Genomic DNA, 16,991 nt, shown 5'->3' with positions numbered 1-16,991 from the left:
CCTGTGCTTTCACACTAAGTACTGAGTTTTGAACCGAAAACTTTCCCAGAATACTTTTAAAGATTTTCTCATTATATTCCTATGTAAAAATTCAAACCGCCATCGACTGTTTGGCCAGAAAAGGTTTAAACTTGTGTAGAGGCATCCTCGGGTAGTGTAAATTCAAGTTTGCAAAATCACAGTCCCTAGTGGTAGGGCGGGACCGTGATAAGTAAAAATTCATCTCCCAGTGTGGCCTCACCCTACCCCTCGACTATTATTTAAACAAAGTTGAATCTATATGATCTGGGGATGCTTCCACTCAAATTTGGGCTTTCCTGGCCTAATAGTTTTGAGAAGAAGACTTTTTAAGATTTTCTCTATCTATAAAAATTCATCCCCCATTGTGACCCCGCCCTACCCCAAGGGACCATGATTTGAACAAACTTGAATCTACACTTCCTAAGGATGGTTACATGCCAATTTGAGCTTTCTTGGCCAAATAGTTTTGAAAAGAAGATTTTTAAAAGATTTCCTCTATATATTCCTATAAAAAACTTGATCCCCAGATTGTGGCCCCACCCTACCCCCGGGGACCATGATTTGAACAAACTTGAATCTACACTATCTGAGGATGCTTCCACTCAAATTTGAGCTTTTCTGGCCTAATAGTTTTTGAGAAGATTTTTAAAGATTTTCTCTATATATTCCTATATAAAACTTGATCCCCAAATTGTGGCCCTACCCTACCCCCAGGGATCATGATTTGAACAAACTTGAATCTACACTATCTGAGGATGCTTCCACTCAAATTTGAGCTTTCCTGGCCTAATAGTTTTTGAGAAGAAGACTTTTAAAGATTTTCTCTATATATTCCTATGTAAAACTTGATCCCCCTATTGTGGCCCCACCCTACCCCCCGGGGACCATGATTTGAACAAACTTGAATCTACACTATCTGAGGATGCTTCCACTTAAAGTTGAGCTTTCCTGGCCTAATAGTTTTTGAGAAGAAGATTTTTGAAGATTTTCTCTATATATTCCTATGTAAAACATGATCCCCCTATTGTGGACTCACCCTATCCCCCAGGGACCATGATTTGATCAAACCTGAATCTACACTACCTAATGATGCCTACACACAAGTTTAAGCTTTTCAGGCCGAATAGTTTTTGAGAAGAAGATTTTTGAAAAATACCAACAAATTTTCAATAATTCTCAATTATCTCCCCTTTAAAGAGGGCGTGGCACTTCATTTGAACAAACTTGAATCCCCTTCACCTAGTGGTGTTTTTGCCAAATTTGGTTGAAATCTGCTCAGTGGTTCTTGAGAAGAAGATGAAAATGTGAAAAGTTTACAACAACGACGACAGACAACGGACAAATTGTGATCAGAAAAGCTCACTTGAGCCTTTGGCTCAGGTGAGCTAAAAAAGGTTAAGTTTACAATACAATAAGTTGTTAAAGTTGGTTTCTGGAAGAACAGACTTTGAAAATTTTCTTAATAAATATTGACAATTTTTTTACTTTTTTAATATTTAGTTTTTAAGATCTGTGTACAAACATAGAATTGTGAGCAAATCTCTGTATCTTGCTTATAATTCGAAGCTTAACACTCAAATATGGTTAGTAAATAGAAATTGTAAACAATTAAACACAAGAAACATGCACTATAACAAATAAAGAACACAATTTATTTTTTCGAAATGAATCATATATATACATGTATATACCTACATATTTCCGACAGCGATATCAAACTCTATTTAAACTGAATAAACTCGAGAAAATGCCGAGCATCTCAACAAAACCTATTGCATTAATCTACCATTACGCAAAAGATAATGCCGAATTACCGATAGAATGAATTGTATTTCAGTACTTTTTTGATACATCAGATTTTGCTTAATTTGCGCAGGTTAACAGTTAACTGTTTGATTTACCGAAGTCTCTGATACAGACGATAGTTCCCAGGTTACAAAGCATAAATAATGAAAACGAAACGAAAATCAGAACAAGCTAACACCAACGTCATGTGTGAAAACTGTCAACGCATTGAAATATTTAGCCTCAATTTACTTCACAAAATCAGCACCAATATATTTTGCATGTTTCAAAAATTTCCCTTCATTCGAGAACTGTTGCACAACAAGCAAATTCATCATAGTCAGATCGACCCTTTTTCGTAAAACGTCATGGCTGCTTTAAACAAAGAACCTCGTTTGAGAAGTATGGAATACGAGTCTTGGTAAAATGGGTACGCAAACCCAGGCCGTGGCAAAATAAAAGCCTGGGCAGATCGGCAATTGTCAATTCCAAATACGCATTATTTACAGCAATATTTACAGCAAATACAAATATACTGGTCCATCAAATATCCTGAAATTTTAATGAGAATGGCAGATTAATAACTGCCAATCTTTTGTTTTGCCCACGCCAAGTCTTGTCCACCCATTTTACTGGATGCCGAATCCGAAGCTATTAAACTGATTGAAACACGCCTTTCCTTTATTATTATTTTCGTAATAACTCAGATTTCAAACAGAATTAGACCTTAATTTTTGCAATTTATATTTTCCTTCCCATAAAGATAATTTATGCTAAACTACATTGAATTGGAATCGGTATTTCTTGAGAAGAAGAATTTTAAAAATGCACCCCCCTTTTTCTACAGTTTCAAGGTTTTCTCCGCTTTGAATACAGATCGGACTTTTATTTCTGCAATTTATATTCGCCCTCCCATAAGGATGCTTTGTGCCAAATTTGGTTGAAATTGGATAAGTGGTTTTAGAGAAGAAGTTCAAAATGTAAAAAGTTTACAGGCGGACAGACAGACGGACGGACAGACAGACGGATGGACAGACGGACGACGGACAAAAAGTGATTAGAATAGCTCACTTGAGCTTTCAGCTCAGGTGAGCTAAAAACTATACATTATGAATAATGGGACTGGGGCCCGTTTCTCAAAAAGGCGTAAATCTGGGCCTAAGTTAGTCCGACTAACGAACTTACGCCAATATTTAGTCGGGTCTAAGTTGCGTTTCTGAAAGAGGCGTAAGTTAGGGTTTAAATGTAGAAGAACTTAGACATCTCTGCTGAGTACTAAGCATGCGCATATCCTATTTTGTTTTGCTTTGAGGCTATGATTATATGTGGTGGATCAATTTTCCAATTCATATATATAGTACATGTCCCGAAAGTATGCATGCTATTCTATACCACTGTGCATAGTTCAAGTCACTCATAACAGTGTGTATTTATGAAAGTAGAACAAATGCCTATACACTTCTTAACTAGTGATGGGAAATCGGACAATTTTCATAATCGATTATCGGAAATAATCGAAAGTGTATAATCGATTAAATAATCGAAAATTTTCAAATTATGTTAAATTGAATGAAACTCTGAACAAAAACTTGCGTCTTGCGTTGTATATACAGTAATATATACTTGCTTCAGTTGTTTGAAATTATTTAATATTTTTTCAAATAAATCAAATATGTTAATAAAATTTATATATTATTACATGTATGCACATACAATCTTATTTACTGCACCTGGTTAGAATAAAAGAAAACTAGGAATTGTACCATTTATAGTGACTAGGAAGTTAGAAACAAGTTCAAACTTCAAACAATAAACATAAACAATTTAAAATATAACAAATTAATTTGAAATTCAGAGTTCAAATCCTATTTCAAAAACATTAAACCAAAACAATTTAACATTTAAACATCGTGACTAGAAAGTTTACTACTGGCCGAGTCACATGACATACCACTTCAATGTTTCACCAGTACATTTCAAGGTTTTTATTCAAGAAAATGAGCAAGTCAACAATCCAAAATACTTCCACACCGTGGATTTAAAGTTTGTATTTGGAAATGGAAATATTTCCTGAGTCATGTTATTGTTGGGATCTTGATTAGTGGCATTTGCGCTTGCACATCGCGCCGCCATTTTGATTAAACCTATTTTCGTTTTGATGTTTGAAAAAAAAAGTCAAGTCGTACGAAGAATGTATTACGTTTGTATTAAATTTTTTTTTAAATAATCGATTATGAAAATCTTAATCGATCATCGACATCGGGAGACATTTAGCGACCGACTTTCGATTGTCGGCGATAATCGGCCCATCACTATTCTTAACATAATGAAATTTTAGAGAAAACAGTTGATATGAAAAAGGCATATATAAGAGGATTCAGAAACCAAATATATGATTCAATGCATTGTAGATGATGTTGAGGCACAATCGTACATATCAATTGAACGAAACAATACATAGAAATTAACTCCAATGTTCGTGTAAACTTCAAATATTTATAGAATACAGGGACAGGGTACAGTAGATATACCCGCATACATCTGCAGAATGATAAGTATGCTTCATGTAGATATTTAGACACTTTCAGATGCTGGGATAAGGCTTGATTCTTTTTTACCCTAACACTATATTATTTATAGAAAATAATATGTCCATAGGTTATAAACAGCAACCAACTGAAATAGAAAATATTTACTGTATAACTAACATTACATGAACCTTGTCCATGTCTACAAAAGGAAGAAAAGTTCCATCCTCTGTTCCAATAATGAAAGAATGTAGACAGTGATATGGAAACAATTCTTCATTTTCTGCGATTCAAATGATAATAGTTTTGAAAGATCCCTTGATATACATACATCTTTAAAAATATGATGAAACAAAACTATCATGAATTCTATAGCATTGAATCATGATCTTTTGAAGTATACACTCTCATAACTGCCGCGGTGTGTGCATACAAATTGAGTAACGCGCATTAGCGCGTTATGAAAATTTGTATGCACACACCGCGGCAGTTATGAGAGTGTATACTTCACAAAATCATGATTTAATGCTTATATTTACATTTTTTAACTTCTTCCCTTGTCTGCAAATATGAATTATACCTTAAAATTCCGATCTTATCCTAAGGGTAAGTTAATATTAATGGAAGAGCCACAGTAACAGCCACAAGCGTGAACTTTGATTTTCGCTTGTGACGTTGCAGTTTACAGCGTTCAACGTTTGTGACGTCATAATAAAACTTGTCAATTTGACCTTTGACTACTTGTTGCATTTAGAGGCATTTGAAGATCACAGAATTTAATGGGAAAACACAGTAGAATGTAAATATAAGTAATTAAATACCAATTCAGTTAAATGAGTACAAATAAACAACACATATGCATATGCACGAAGATCATCCATAGTACATGTAAACCATTCCTATTTAAAAAGAATTACAATCGACGTCTAATATGAAGGAAATTGAACACTTAATCCTAGAATTAATAAAATAAATGAATTAATTTGAGCTCCGAAAATTCAAGGTGTGCATGTGAAATTTTAGAATCTTCAAGAACCTCGACAAACGCATGTCAATAGATCTACAATTGATACACACTCTGCACGCTTTTAAAACATATTTTAAGTAATATTTTAACAAAAATTGATTGTACATGTATCTAAATGCGAGTTCATAAACATTCAAAATACATGTAGCTTTCATACGGTTTTGTTAAGATACTAGGAGTAAAAAAAATGAAAATGAGAATGTATATGTGTTGTAAAGTTGTAAGTAGTATACATGTAGGTATAGAATATACAACAACACACAAGGACAAATTACAACTGTAAACGTCAAATTTGATTAGAATCATTAAATTCCAGTCTAAGCTTACTGAGTATTGATTTAAAAATCAATAATCTATTCATACTTATGTATACATCTATCTTGTTGGGGAATACATGTTTAATTTAAAAGTACAGCAACTTTTTAATTATTGTGTTTATATCATCTATCGGGGTATACCCATCTTTAATTCTTCATACTTAAAATATAGATTTCATTAACGAGAAGTATTGTATATTATATGTGTTTATTAATAACAAGGTAAGCCCATGAATTATCAAATTGATTTAATCTTAATCTATTTAAAAATAGGAACAGTTATCGAACAACAGGTATTTTTTAAAGTTATACGTACATGTACAAATATTTCAATAAATGGTGAATGTTTACCTTAATAAGACGTATAACAAACCAAAAATTAAAATTCTCTGTTTATTTTGCCTTAAAAACAAAACACTCGCCATTTTTGTGCACAGACTAAGGACTTACGCCTACCCATTAGCAGGCGTAGATTTAAACCCAAATTTAGTCCCGACTAAGTTTCCGCCTTTTTGAGAAACGCAACTTAGTCCGGTTTTGAGGTTTAGTCCCTGATTTAGTTCGGACTAAGCTTACGCCTGGACGTAGGCCTTTTTGAGAAACCGGCCCCTGGAGTTTGACTTCGAGAGATCAAGGGTTTCAAGAGATCAAGAGTTTGAGAAATCAAGAGTAAATTTGCTTAGTTATATAGGGAAAAAAATCGGGACCCTAAACTCACTTCTAGCGATCAAAAACTTTGAGCGATCATCATAACAGCTTTAAGGTGGTGCAGGACATCAGGCGATCATCATAACAGCTTTAAGGTGGTGCAGGACACCTGCATATTGTGATGTATACTTCCTATTGAGTATAAATATAATATTTTCCCCCAAAATAATGTTACCTTACATTGAAGTGCAATGGGTTAGAGCAATTACATGTCTGTAAGGGCATTTGGAGTCTGAGGTAATGTTACTATTGATGTAAATGAATTTTCATTTGGGGGGGGGGGGGGGGGGGAGGGTCTGGACCCCTCACTCCCACCCCTTTTCTAAATCCGTGCACGATTATGTACACGTAGGCACACAGAAGCAAATATAAAGCCTGCAACCGCCGTGGAGAGGGGGCATAATTTAATTTTGTTTGTAATAATTATATAGACCATTATACTTTTTATGACAGGAAATGTTATAAAGATTATTGATTAACTTAAAATTCACATGCAAACAGTTCAACCCCAAAATGCACATAAAGTGCTGCTCATGTGTATTATCACATGGGAAGGGATCTCATCCTTCAGTTATGCAAATTATAATTTTTAAATGTATTACCGGAACTTGCATGTGGCCTTCATTTTTAATTAAACTGGTACTAAATAGTGTTATATAGGGGCAAACACTTGGTGCGGGTATACCTGTCTAATGACAGTATCTAGTTTTGTTTTGTTTTTCTTTTTTTTTTGCTATTTGTTTTTACTGGCTTGTTTTGGGGGGTTTTTTTCCAAGCAAGTAACCACTCCTTAGCGTTATTAAAGTGCATCTATACATAGAGTTTACTATCTAAAATATGCAGGCGAGCATGTGAGTTGGTGTGTTTGTGTGTGGTTTTTGTGGGTGTAATTGTGTGTATGCTTGTATATCATAAATAAATTATTTTAAAAAAAGGTAGCTAAATAAACATACTTTAGGTAGGTAAATAAAGCTATGTAGGTAAATCAAGCTACGTAACAAATAGATAGAATGTTTTATCATTAAAATGATAAATGTCCTACGGACCTGGTTCAACGATAGAATTCGTCCCATAAACTCCCTTCGTAGCAAATAAAAGAATTAAATTACACTGTATCTCATCTAAATTTTCATATGATTGGTCTCAAATACATACAATGTTGCTCTTTTATAATCCCATATTACCACATTAACGTGCGAGTACCTATTATTGCCGAAAAATGCCCAATTTTTCTCTATTACTCTCTTCATGTAAGCTGTCATGTAAAAATTTCAAGGCAAATCTCTGCACTGATCATTCATTTGATTTGAGGAATAATTTTTATTTCATTTTCATCAATATCAACTTACTTCTGGCTAAAATTAAACCCTGTTCATGACCTTTGATTTACCGGAAGTTTGAGTACCCATTATTGCCGCTCATATTTTTTCGTTATTTTCCAGTAATTAATCGGTAAAAAGGTCAAACTTTTAAAAGAATCTATCAATAAAGACAATTTAAGATAAAATGTAAGAATATAACATAAAAAATTATATCATAAACGCAATTCAATCATATTATAAGCAATATTCTTTTCAATGTCCCTGCGGCCATTTGCACACAAACGGGGGAATATGTGCTTCACATGATTAAAAATTAAAGAAATGCATTGCTTTTTTATTAAAAGCTTTTTAAATATATGTTATGTGTGTCCATTAAAAAAATAATGTGTGTGAAAGTTAATAGCAACGCCTCTGATTAACAACGCAGGTGCGTGTGGATAAATATTTGATCCACCTCAGGTTGCAAACAAAATGGCGTCTTACAAGCAAGCAGACGCTCGGCTTTCTTTCTTAAATATTGTGTAGTAGGAATTGTTTCTTGCGTATTTTTGTCAAATATCATAACATGGAGGTAAATATTCTTCGAATTTGGACCTAAACAAAAAATGCCGTCATCAAAATGGATTACAAGTCAAAGATTCAGTGGCATGTGTCATCGCACGGATACAGCTGAGATACGTGTTCATAGCTTACCTTTGTTAAGGTGTGTTCCGAACTGTTTGAATTCTCTTCATTCCCAACTCTTATAGTGTCTTAAAAATTCTGTTATTTATTTATTTTGGTTTGTAGCTGAAAACTACAAATAGATAGCGGAAATCTTGCTGTTTTTATAACAATCGGCAATAATGGGTACTTGCACGTTAGCTGTTTTTGCAACGAAATCGCTGCCACTTTTAACATTATGTTTGAAAATTCGCTGTTTATGGTCGACCGAGACATCCCGAGTGCGATTTTCGACAAAATAGCATGCAAATTCAAACGCGTCTTTTAACAAAATACCTCGGTACGACTCATTATAAATGGATATATTTTGTGGACTAAACTAAATATGCATGCTCAAGAAGGTTTGTAATGTATAAAAATGTGTTTTTCCTCTGCAGATTATTTTTAACAGACTTAGAATCGACGCGAAGCTAATCCGCTTCGCGGCTGCTACATTGCAAGTAGTGTACGTTATAGTGTAAATGGGACGAATGGTTTTCGCCCACGTCATTATCCGTTAGGTGGCGCTCGTGTACTATCGGTTATACAAGTATGGCGTCGCGGTCATATTTGACATGGAGCGTTCCCAAATTGAGAGCTGAATTGGCGACAAGGGGTGCCAGTGTTGGTGGCAGAAAAACAGATCTTATTGAAAGGTATTGGATCTATTTATTTTATTCAAGTTTGTTATGGCTATGTTCCTCTTTCATCCCGACAAGTTCGATACAGTCATGCAACATGCACTGCACTGTAGTAAACAGATATACGTTATGCTTGCTTGCATTAATTAACGTCACCATAGAACGTATACTGTATTTTGAAAACTTATTATTATTTCTTATATAGACGTTAATTTGCTGCAGTAGCTTTTGTTGTATTTATACACAACCCCGAATTTTCTCTACAAATGCAACCCTACGAACTAAAACCGCTTCCTAAAATCTATGTTTTAAATCTATGTCTATTTTCTGTTGTATATTTATTTACACATCAAGTTAAGGTGAGTTTTACTATTGGCAATGTTAAAAAGAAATATTCAGAGACCGTTTTATTATAAAAACTTTGTAGATTGAAAGCCTATGACAGGAACAGAGATTTTCAGCCCCCTCCATTAGAAAGTGTCCCTGCCCCTGTATCCGTCGGCTGGCCAGTGTCAGGCTATCAGCAGTTGCAGAAGGAGCACAAAGTTTTCTTGCCAAAAATAACAAAGGAACAAATAGACCAGTACTTTGTTTACCGTATGGCAGGTAACAAGTTAAACTTCAGAATGAGAGGCTTAATGGTGGTCTGAACTATACAGGAAGAAGTAACAGTGTTACCCTGTAATTACTAAAAAATCATGAGAGTTTTTCAATTTCCTAAATCTTTTTCACCAATTAAATTATATCTTTGACAAATTAATTTGATTTTATCATCAGTTTTAATTAATTTATATGGTCAATAGTTATACTTGTGATACACAAAACTATTTCTTATTAACACTGATGAAAAGATGACAAAATCTACAAAAATTGTCCCTCCTAAAATTCCACAATAGTACACCAGAAGGCATTAAATTTGTTGTTCACAGTGATAATTAAGTCATTTTAGTATTGTTGTGCTTTATAAATGTCTATATTTCTTAAATATTTTCAGGTGATAAGCAATTTACAAAGGACATCAAGGCAGTGTCAAAGGGTAATGCCATGTTTCAAGGGAATAGAGTGCAGGCATGTTCTGTTACTGTTAAAGACAACAGCATCTACTTCACAGGGATTGTCGGGGCAGCAATGAAAAACAAGGTAACAGTTTCATTAAAGCATAGCAAAATATTGTAAATATATATATACCTCCATGTCATCAAGTTCAAAAGACCTAAAATTGATTTTAAAAAATCTGTATCATAATATATCAGTAATATATTAAGGTTCTAAAAAGTTGCAGAATTGCCGCATGAAATAATTGGGTAATTTGATAGACCATAGGAAATTATTTCTTATGGAAAACCAATATATCTGAAACTATCTGTTAACAAGAATGTACTTTATAGGTTTCTTATAACTATAAACTGAAAATGGACAAAAGTACAGGTGATACCTTGAATAGTGACTGCGAGTGTCCAGCTGGAAAAGGACCCCATGGCACCTGCAAGCACTTAGCTGCTGTGCTACTCATGCTGCAGCATTTTACAGAAACAGGAAGTGTTGTTATAGACAAAAGCTGCACTGAAAATCTGCAGCTTTTTCACAAGCCAAAAGCAACCTACCATGGTAAGGACAATAGACAAATTGCAAAATTGGATTGGTATATATACATGTAATAGGATATTTTCATTTTATTTGGACACATAGTATACACTATTAACTAAGGAATGTAACCAGAAGATATCCAAGTTAACTACCAAAGTCCAAGTTGTATTTATTTTGTGTTTTGTATCCCAAAGATTATTCATAACATAGTCTTTCCATTTTTACTGTTGATTATTTTCTCCATCAGTTCTGAGTGACCTATAATTATTGAAAATTTAAACTGTTCATAGGTACAATATCTATTTGTATAATTGTCATTGGCTAAATTTATAGAGCAGCTCAACTGAACACTTTTTATTAGTTAAGTACTTCTAAATTTAATAAATACCAAATATCATTTTGTACATGAAATAAATGTTTGATTTGTGGTTATTAATAGGGGTCCCAGTGGATGCAGAAAGTATTCCATCAAGGAAAAGGCCTTCTGATGAGTCCTTGGAAGATCCGCGTCCTGCAAAATTCCGTAAAGTGCCAGGTTACCAAGATTATGTTAGAAGTCTACTAATCAACTACTGTTCCATGACGTCAGAAGATATTGCTCTCCGATATCTTTTCGGAAAGGCTAATATACAGGTCTGTTTGCTTGCCATTCTTAAACAATAATTTATTTTACATGCATATCTAGCTCCTTGTATTAACACGTTAAAAAAACAAACACTTTCATTTCTTTGTAAACCTATTAGTAAGTAAATCTTAACTGGCCAAAAGTTATATTTGTTTGAATGTGTCCCAATGATTATTGCTCAAGCCTAAACTTTACCAGATACATGCCTAAAGATTAAAACATTATCCTGTTTATAATTCTGACCAATTTTACTTAAATGTTTAATTTTTAGGTTGCAGCTGTTGACCATTATTATACTAGAATTCCAGTGACAGAGTACTGGGTAGATGAAGCAAACAAGGTAAATTTTTTTTTATACAAACTATCAAAGATCTTTGCTAGGCTAAAAAAAAGTCACAGTATAGATCTACATAAGATTTGAATCTTTCTTAACCTGTAAAAGACTTCCATTTGTTTGAGTAAATAATTGATCTTTACAGTAAAGAGAAAACACTAAAAAAATAAATATGCTTTCAAACTTTAAATAGATAACTGAAGCAGATGTTGTGAGAATCGAAAAAGAAACTCGACAACAAGCATCTTCGAAATTATGGTTTCATCACAGATCCTGGCGTCTGACAGCTTCAAGATTTGGAGAAATCTGCAAGCTTACTTCACGAAGAAATATCACAAAACTATGTCAAAATCTGATGTCTGTTAACAATGCTATGCAAAACAGTGCCTTGGCACATGGTAAAAATTATGAGTCAAAGGCTCTGAAGTCATTTGAGTCAAGATACAGCTGTAAAACAAGACCAGTTGGTTTATGTATTTCAAGATCTAAACCATTTTTAGGTGCAACACCAGATGCATTATTGTATGATGATTGTCTTGTAGAAGTTAAATGTCCATATTCAGGAAGAAATGAGAAGATTCTTCCTGGCAAGCATTTCAGATTTTTAGATTATAATGAGAAAAATGAAATTATTTTGAAAAGGACAAGCAATTATTACTATCAAGTGCAAGGTCAACTTCACATTTGTCAAAAGAAATCATGTTACTTTGTTGTGTACACATTCAGTGACTTGTTTGTTGAGAAAATCAATTATGATGAGGAATACTGTACTGGGTCACTTATTCCAAAACTTGAAACATTTTACATCAAGTTTTTCAGACCTTTCATTGCTTCTACTCTTTGATTTGTTATACTATCTGATGAAAGAGAGAAAATAAGGTTAAGTGCTTAGTTTAAGTACTGCAAGTGTTTCTAAATATGTTTACTTGCATTTCTGTCATGTGATGGTTGAGTTTTCAGATAATTTAACATTGTTCATGTAAAGAAATGAAAATCTTTGTAAATTTACATGGTATGAAAACTTTATTGTTTGGGTATATCAAGGAAACCGTTTTTCAGAAATGATGAAATTATGAATAAAATACATTAAAACTCTGTTGCGTTTAATATGCATGTTTCTAAGTATAGAAAACTACACTTGTCATTAAACTATAAATATGATTTGTCTGGACTTCTGTCTGAAAGTTTGTCACTTCTGTCCATATGATTATGAAGTAATTAGTCACACAAAAAGTATATTAAGCATTTCTATCAACAATTGATTTCCTAAAATTAGATAACGAAAAGCACACAAAAACAATTCTTGAGCCAAGGTGCAATTTGCTCTGTGGTAGAGGATGTCTTAATATTTTAAATCCCTTGCTGAGTCCTATGACACGTTCTATGTGTATTCTCTTTGATGCCACTCTGCGATCGCGGATAACTTCCTGTGGATCCAGTTGGGATTTTCCTTTCAACATCGTTGGGGTGTTGACATAAACATCTTGGGAGGCGAAGAGGTCTTGAACCATGATACCACGATCCGCCATAACACTGTCCCCCTTTTCAAACATTTTCAAATCTGGATTAAGAAGCTCAGAATTTTCAATGATTTGTCGGTCATTCGCTGATCCACCATATGCTTTAGAGACAAAACTTACAGCACCTTTTGGTGTACAACCTATCATAGTCTTCATTGTGTTCTTGTGTTTATAAGCAGACCATGTGATACTCTGAGCATTCACATCCGATGGTTTGTTAATAGGAAGCTCGGTAGCATCAAGAATGACACGTGTGTTGGGAAACTTTCGTCCAAAATCAGAAGGCATAAACTGTTGAATAATATCTTTTGATGGCCATATGCATAACTCTTTCAGTTGGTAATACATAAAGTTTAGCCTTGTATTAAATATGCGCGACACAGAAGATTCTGATATGCCAAAAAATAGAGCTAACTCTACATCTTCTTTAGCCTGTCGCAGCTTCATGAGTACCATGAAAAGTTGATCTTTAGGATCCATAAGTGTTGTTTGATGGGACAGTTCAGAAACACAAGGTCCAAGGCAGTTGAAAAAAAATATGAACTGTTCAAAATCACAAAAGCCAGTGTAATACTTAATCATCTTAGGGTCATTTTCAAAATTTTTGACAGAAAATTTACCAAATGTTTTCAGTTCACACTGCACACTCTGATCAAACTGTCCATGCAGGTCTTCCTCAGGTGTCTCGATTGATGAAGAATTCTGAATTTCGGGAGTGTCTTTTACTTCGACAACACTCTGAACTTCTGTACATACCGATGCATGTTGGTCGTTGGTAGCAAGCATGCCTTCTCTGTTTTTCTTCCTTAAACATCTAGGGCTTTCATCATTCAGGAAATCATTACTATATAAAGAAAGGGCAAATGGGAATATCGAAGGCACTGCTCCTTTATTCAGTCGTGGACGTTCACCTAAATTTAAAAAAAAGTTTTTTCTGCTAAAGTGCTCCATAATACCAATGAATTTTATGTACAATTTAAAGCTCTTGCATAAAATTCAGTTTTTATTTTTCATTTGAAGAAATGAAATGTACGTATGATTCATAAAATAACTGATAATTACAAAACAAGTACCGTATACATGCATGAAATGTCTAGAGCTTGTCAAAATAAAGTGATTTTTAGATAAAATTCTGAACTAAAATTGGAATCTTATGTTTCATGGAACCAATGGATCCTCATATTTGTTCAAAGAAGTTGAAATCCAGCTCATTATCATCAAAATTCTGTTATTTGAGGCCCTGAAAAATAATAACAAACCACAAAGCAAACAAAGCCAAAATAAAAGGATAATAAACTGAAATAAAATGTAAACAAATGAACAAATTAAGTTGAATTCAAAAATAATCAAATAAAGCATTTAACAACCACAGTCCTATATTGATTGTTTATTATTGTTATCTGTTGAGGTGAATAATAACTCTGCTCGCGGTTTTCACCAATGTAAACATACATGTACATGTAGTATACATGCATTTGTACACAAAATATATGGCCTATAGTTTATTGTAGGCCTAGTTGATTAAAATTTATCCCATGAAAAGTATTCATCAGAAATAACTAATAAAAACATGACATTCGTTTAAAAGAAAATATATTCTAACCTAATAGTGTGATTTTGTAGTCCGTGTCCCTAAAATGGGAGGAACACACAACATCGTATTTTCCTGGTTGCCATAACCGCTTCGTCCGGGGGTCCATTCTTCGTATGGCCACGCGCCATTTTTGTCGTAAATTGATGTCTTCTGGGAATTTATGGCCCCCATAGTTTGTACAATTCGGTACACAACAATATTGTGGCATCAGGGGATAATAATTTAAGCAAAACACTCGACCTCCAGGCACACTTTCACTTTAACTTCTTTTAGTGTAACACGCGAGGTGTTCCGAAAGTATAACTGATAGTACACGAGCGCCATCTACGCGCGGGAATTTCGGTGGGCGAAAACCATTCTTACTGTGACCAGAGCGTAGCCAGGTCCCGGTAAGATTATTCTTTTTACGTAACAAACCACATCAATATTTACCAAACCGGTCGATGTTCTTTAAACAGTTGCATCAAAAAGCGCTTCAAACGTCTCCTCCAATTTAAGTATAAGAAGGAGATAACGTCCATTGGTAAACTGTTCTCCAAATAAAAACAGGCCGTCATCATTGCTTCTTTCTAAAGCCCGCGCTTCTGTCATAGTTGTGTTCGGTATAAAAAGTCGAAAATATTTATACTCGGATATTTACGGACAGACGGGCAGATAATTATATTTTATTAAATGTTTATATTATTTGTTCAAAAATCCAACGAACTATATATCATTGGTATTAATTTGTATATGGTGTCAAATATAAAATATCTAAACAATACTCCTTCTTCACATATTCTTATGTTAGATTTCTATTTTTCTCGCATTATCACCGGTGTGTCCAATGTGAGACAGCAGTGTAAGATTTTCATTTACACTGTGTATTACTACTGTGGAAATGCAAAATGATGGATTGAGATTATCCACAAGGCAATTTTTTTTTTTTTTTTGAAGTTCGTGAATTTGTTTTGAAAAAACTGTCGTGTGCTTTCATCATGACTTGCACTATTAGCAGGCACGTAGCTGGGGGGGGGGGGGGGGGGGGGGGGGGCAGACTCATCCAAAAAATCTTGACAAGCAAAAAAAAAAGAGGAAATTAGGACTTCCCCAAAATCTTCAAAATCCTAATCCGTGGTGGGGGGGGGGGGTGTTAATTTTTTACATCCTCCAAAAAAGTGGGGGGGGGGGGGGGGGGCAACTCCATGATAATTCTATTTTTTATATGTAAATTTTAAAAAAAATAGTTCATGCGAGAAAAAGTGGGGGGGGGGGGGGGGGCTGCCCGTGCCTGATTAGAATTTAAGCACACGGAGGGATAAACCGAAAGTAATTTTTTGAACGTCGTAACAAAAGTTGTCATACATCTGTTTTTCATGTATATATAAAATAATGCGAGAAAAATAATCATTCATTATATACCCGTGTGAGATAGTGAATTTCCACCTCGGGGCCAAGATTCATGGGGGGGGGACTTTGGAATCTGGTTGATATTGTCTGGTCTTGGTAAAATATTATATTACATGTATATATAACATGTTTAGCTTTCAGCTTAAAACAAATTTCTTTATTACTGACCATCCGCTGACATCTCAGACGTCGAACCTGCCTTTGTACTGGTTCTGATCTACAAAAGATTTTAACATACTGTATAAGCTTGGAGGTAAAACCAAAATTAAATAAATATACTCAACCAAATAAAAGGCTTTGAAGCAGTCTTTTATCATAAACATTTTACATGCATCATGTATAAATATATATACATATTTATAAACATTGTTTATTACTATGGCAAATATTGCTTGAAAGTAGAAACTGCATGGAACGATGGGTTCAGTGACGACACAATTTGATGAAACAATTTAACGTTACAATTTGAAACACAAGTTGTAGTTTATAAACAAACATTTAATTGGCCGATTTGATTTTCGCTTAGTATTTTGTGGAATTTGATATATTAGTTAAATATAACCACCTTAATTGGTTAGTGAAGAGATTTCAACAAGCATTCTCAGAGTACTGTATATTAGCAATGCATGCCCCCTACTGGCACCACTATATTATTGCAGGGATGTTGTTATATTTTGGAAAATCACATGCTACTGGGATTTCTGGGATCAGCAGGAAATTGCGGACTTCCTTTCTTAACATCATCACTTTCATCTCACAATTCTATTCAATTCTATCCAAACAAGAAGAATTAATTATAACTAACAGACATTTGACTAATTTAGGAATACTGGTTCGCGACGGTTTATATTAGTGAGCAGAGGTTGCTCGCAGATTTCGCGGATACTTATC

At 34.1% G+C, this 16,991-nt stretch overlaps 2 protein-coding genes across 3 annotated transcripts; one reads left to right on the top strand and one right to left on the bottom strand.

Annotated features, from left to right (window-relative positions):
- The first annotated feature begins 8,906 nt into the window (after window positions 1-8,906).
- Window positions 8,907-12,456, top strand: LOC128173671 (uncharacterized). Its single transcript, XM_052839343.1, has 7 exons — window positions 8,907-9,066; window positions 9,479-9,657; window positions 10,046-10,191; window positions 10,440-10,659; window positions 11,078-11,271; window positions 11,535-11,603; window positions 11,791-12,456. Exons 1-7 carry the CDS (start codon window positions 8,963-8,965, stop codon window positions 12,439-12,441), a joined length of 1,563 nt encoding a protein of 520 aa, XP_052695303.1. The 5' UTR covers window positions 8,907-8,962; the 3' UTR covers window positions 12,442-12,456.
- Window positions 12,457-12,835: 379 nt separating this feature from the next.
- Window positions 12,836-14,919, bottom strand: LOC128173672 (uncharacterized). Of its 2 annotated transcripts, none has more exons than XM_052839344.1 (2): window positions 14,721-14,919; window positions 12,836-14,028 (listed from the first exon to the last, which is right to left on the bottom strand). In XM_052839344.1, exons 1-2 carry the CDS (start codon window positions 14,917-14,919, stop codon window positions 12,836-12,838), a joined length of 1,392 nt encoding a protein of 463 aa, XP_052695304.1. The 2 variants fall into 2 exon arrangements, with proteins under 2 accessions (XP_052695304.1, XP_052695305.1); XM_052839345.1 differs by lacking the exon at window positions 14,721-14,919 and adding an exon at window positions 14,191-14,302.
- Between the last annotated feature and the right edge of the window lie 2,072 nt (window positions 14,920-16,991).

The sequence above is a fragment of the Crassostrea angulata genome, chromosome 2, assembly GCF_025612915.1.
Source record: "Crassostrea angulata isolate pt1a10 chromosome 2, ASM2561291v2, whole genome shotgun sequence".
NCBI lineage: Eukaryota > Metazoa > Mollusca > Bivalvia > Ostreida > Ostreidae > Magallana > Magallana angulata.
This window is presented reverse-complemented; position numbering and strand designations above follow the sequence as displayed.

Excerpts from the sequence above, each read along its gene's own strand:
- LOC128173671 (XM_052839343.1), top strand. The coding sequence starts at position 8,963 with ATGGCGTCGCGGTCATATTTGACATGGAGCGTTCCCAAATTGAGAGCT. Across the intron at positions 9,658-10,045 it reads CTTTGTTTACCGTATGGCAG|GTGATAAGCAATTTACAAAG; the intron begins GTAACAAGTTAA and ends AAATATTTTCAG. Across the intron at positions 11,604-11,790 it reads GGGTAGATGAAGCAAACAAG|ATAACTGAAGCAGATGTTGT; the intron begins GTAAATTTTTTT and ends AACTTTAAATAG.
- LOC128173672 (XM_052839344.1), bottom strand. The coding sequence starts at position 14,919 with ATGCCACAATATTGTTGTGTACCGAATTGTACAAACTATGGGGGCCAT. Across the intron at positions 14,029-14,720 it reads CTACAAAATCACACTATTAG|GTGAACGTCCACGACTGAAT; the intron begins GTTAGAATATAT and ends TTTTAAATTTAG.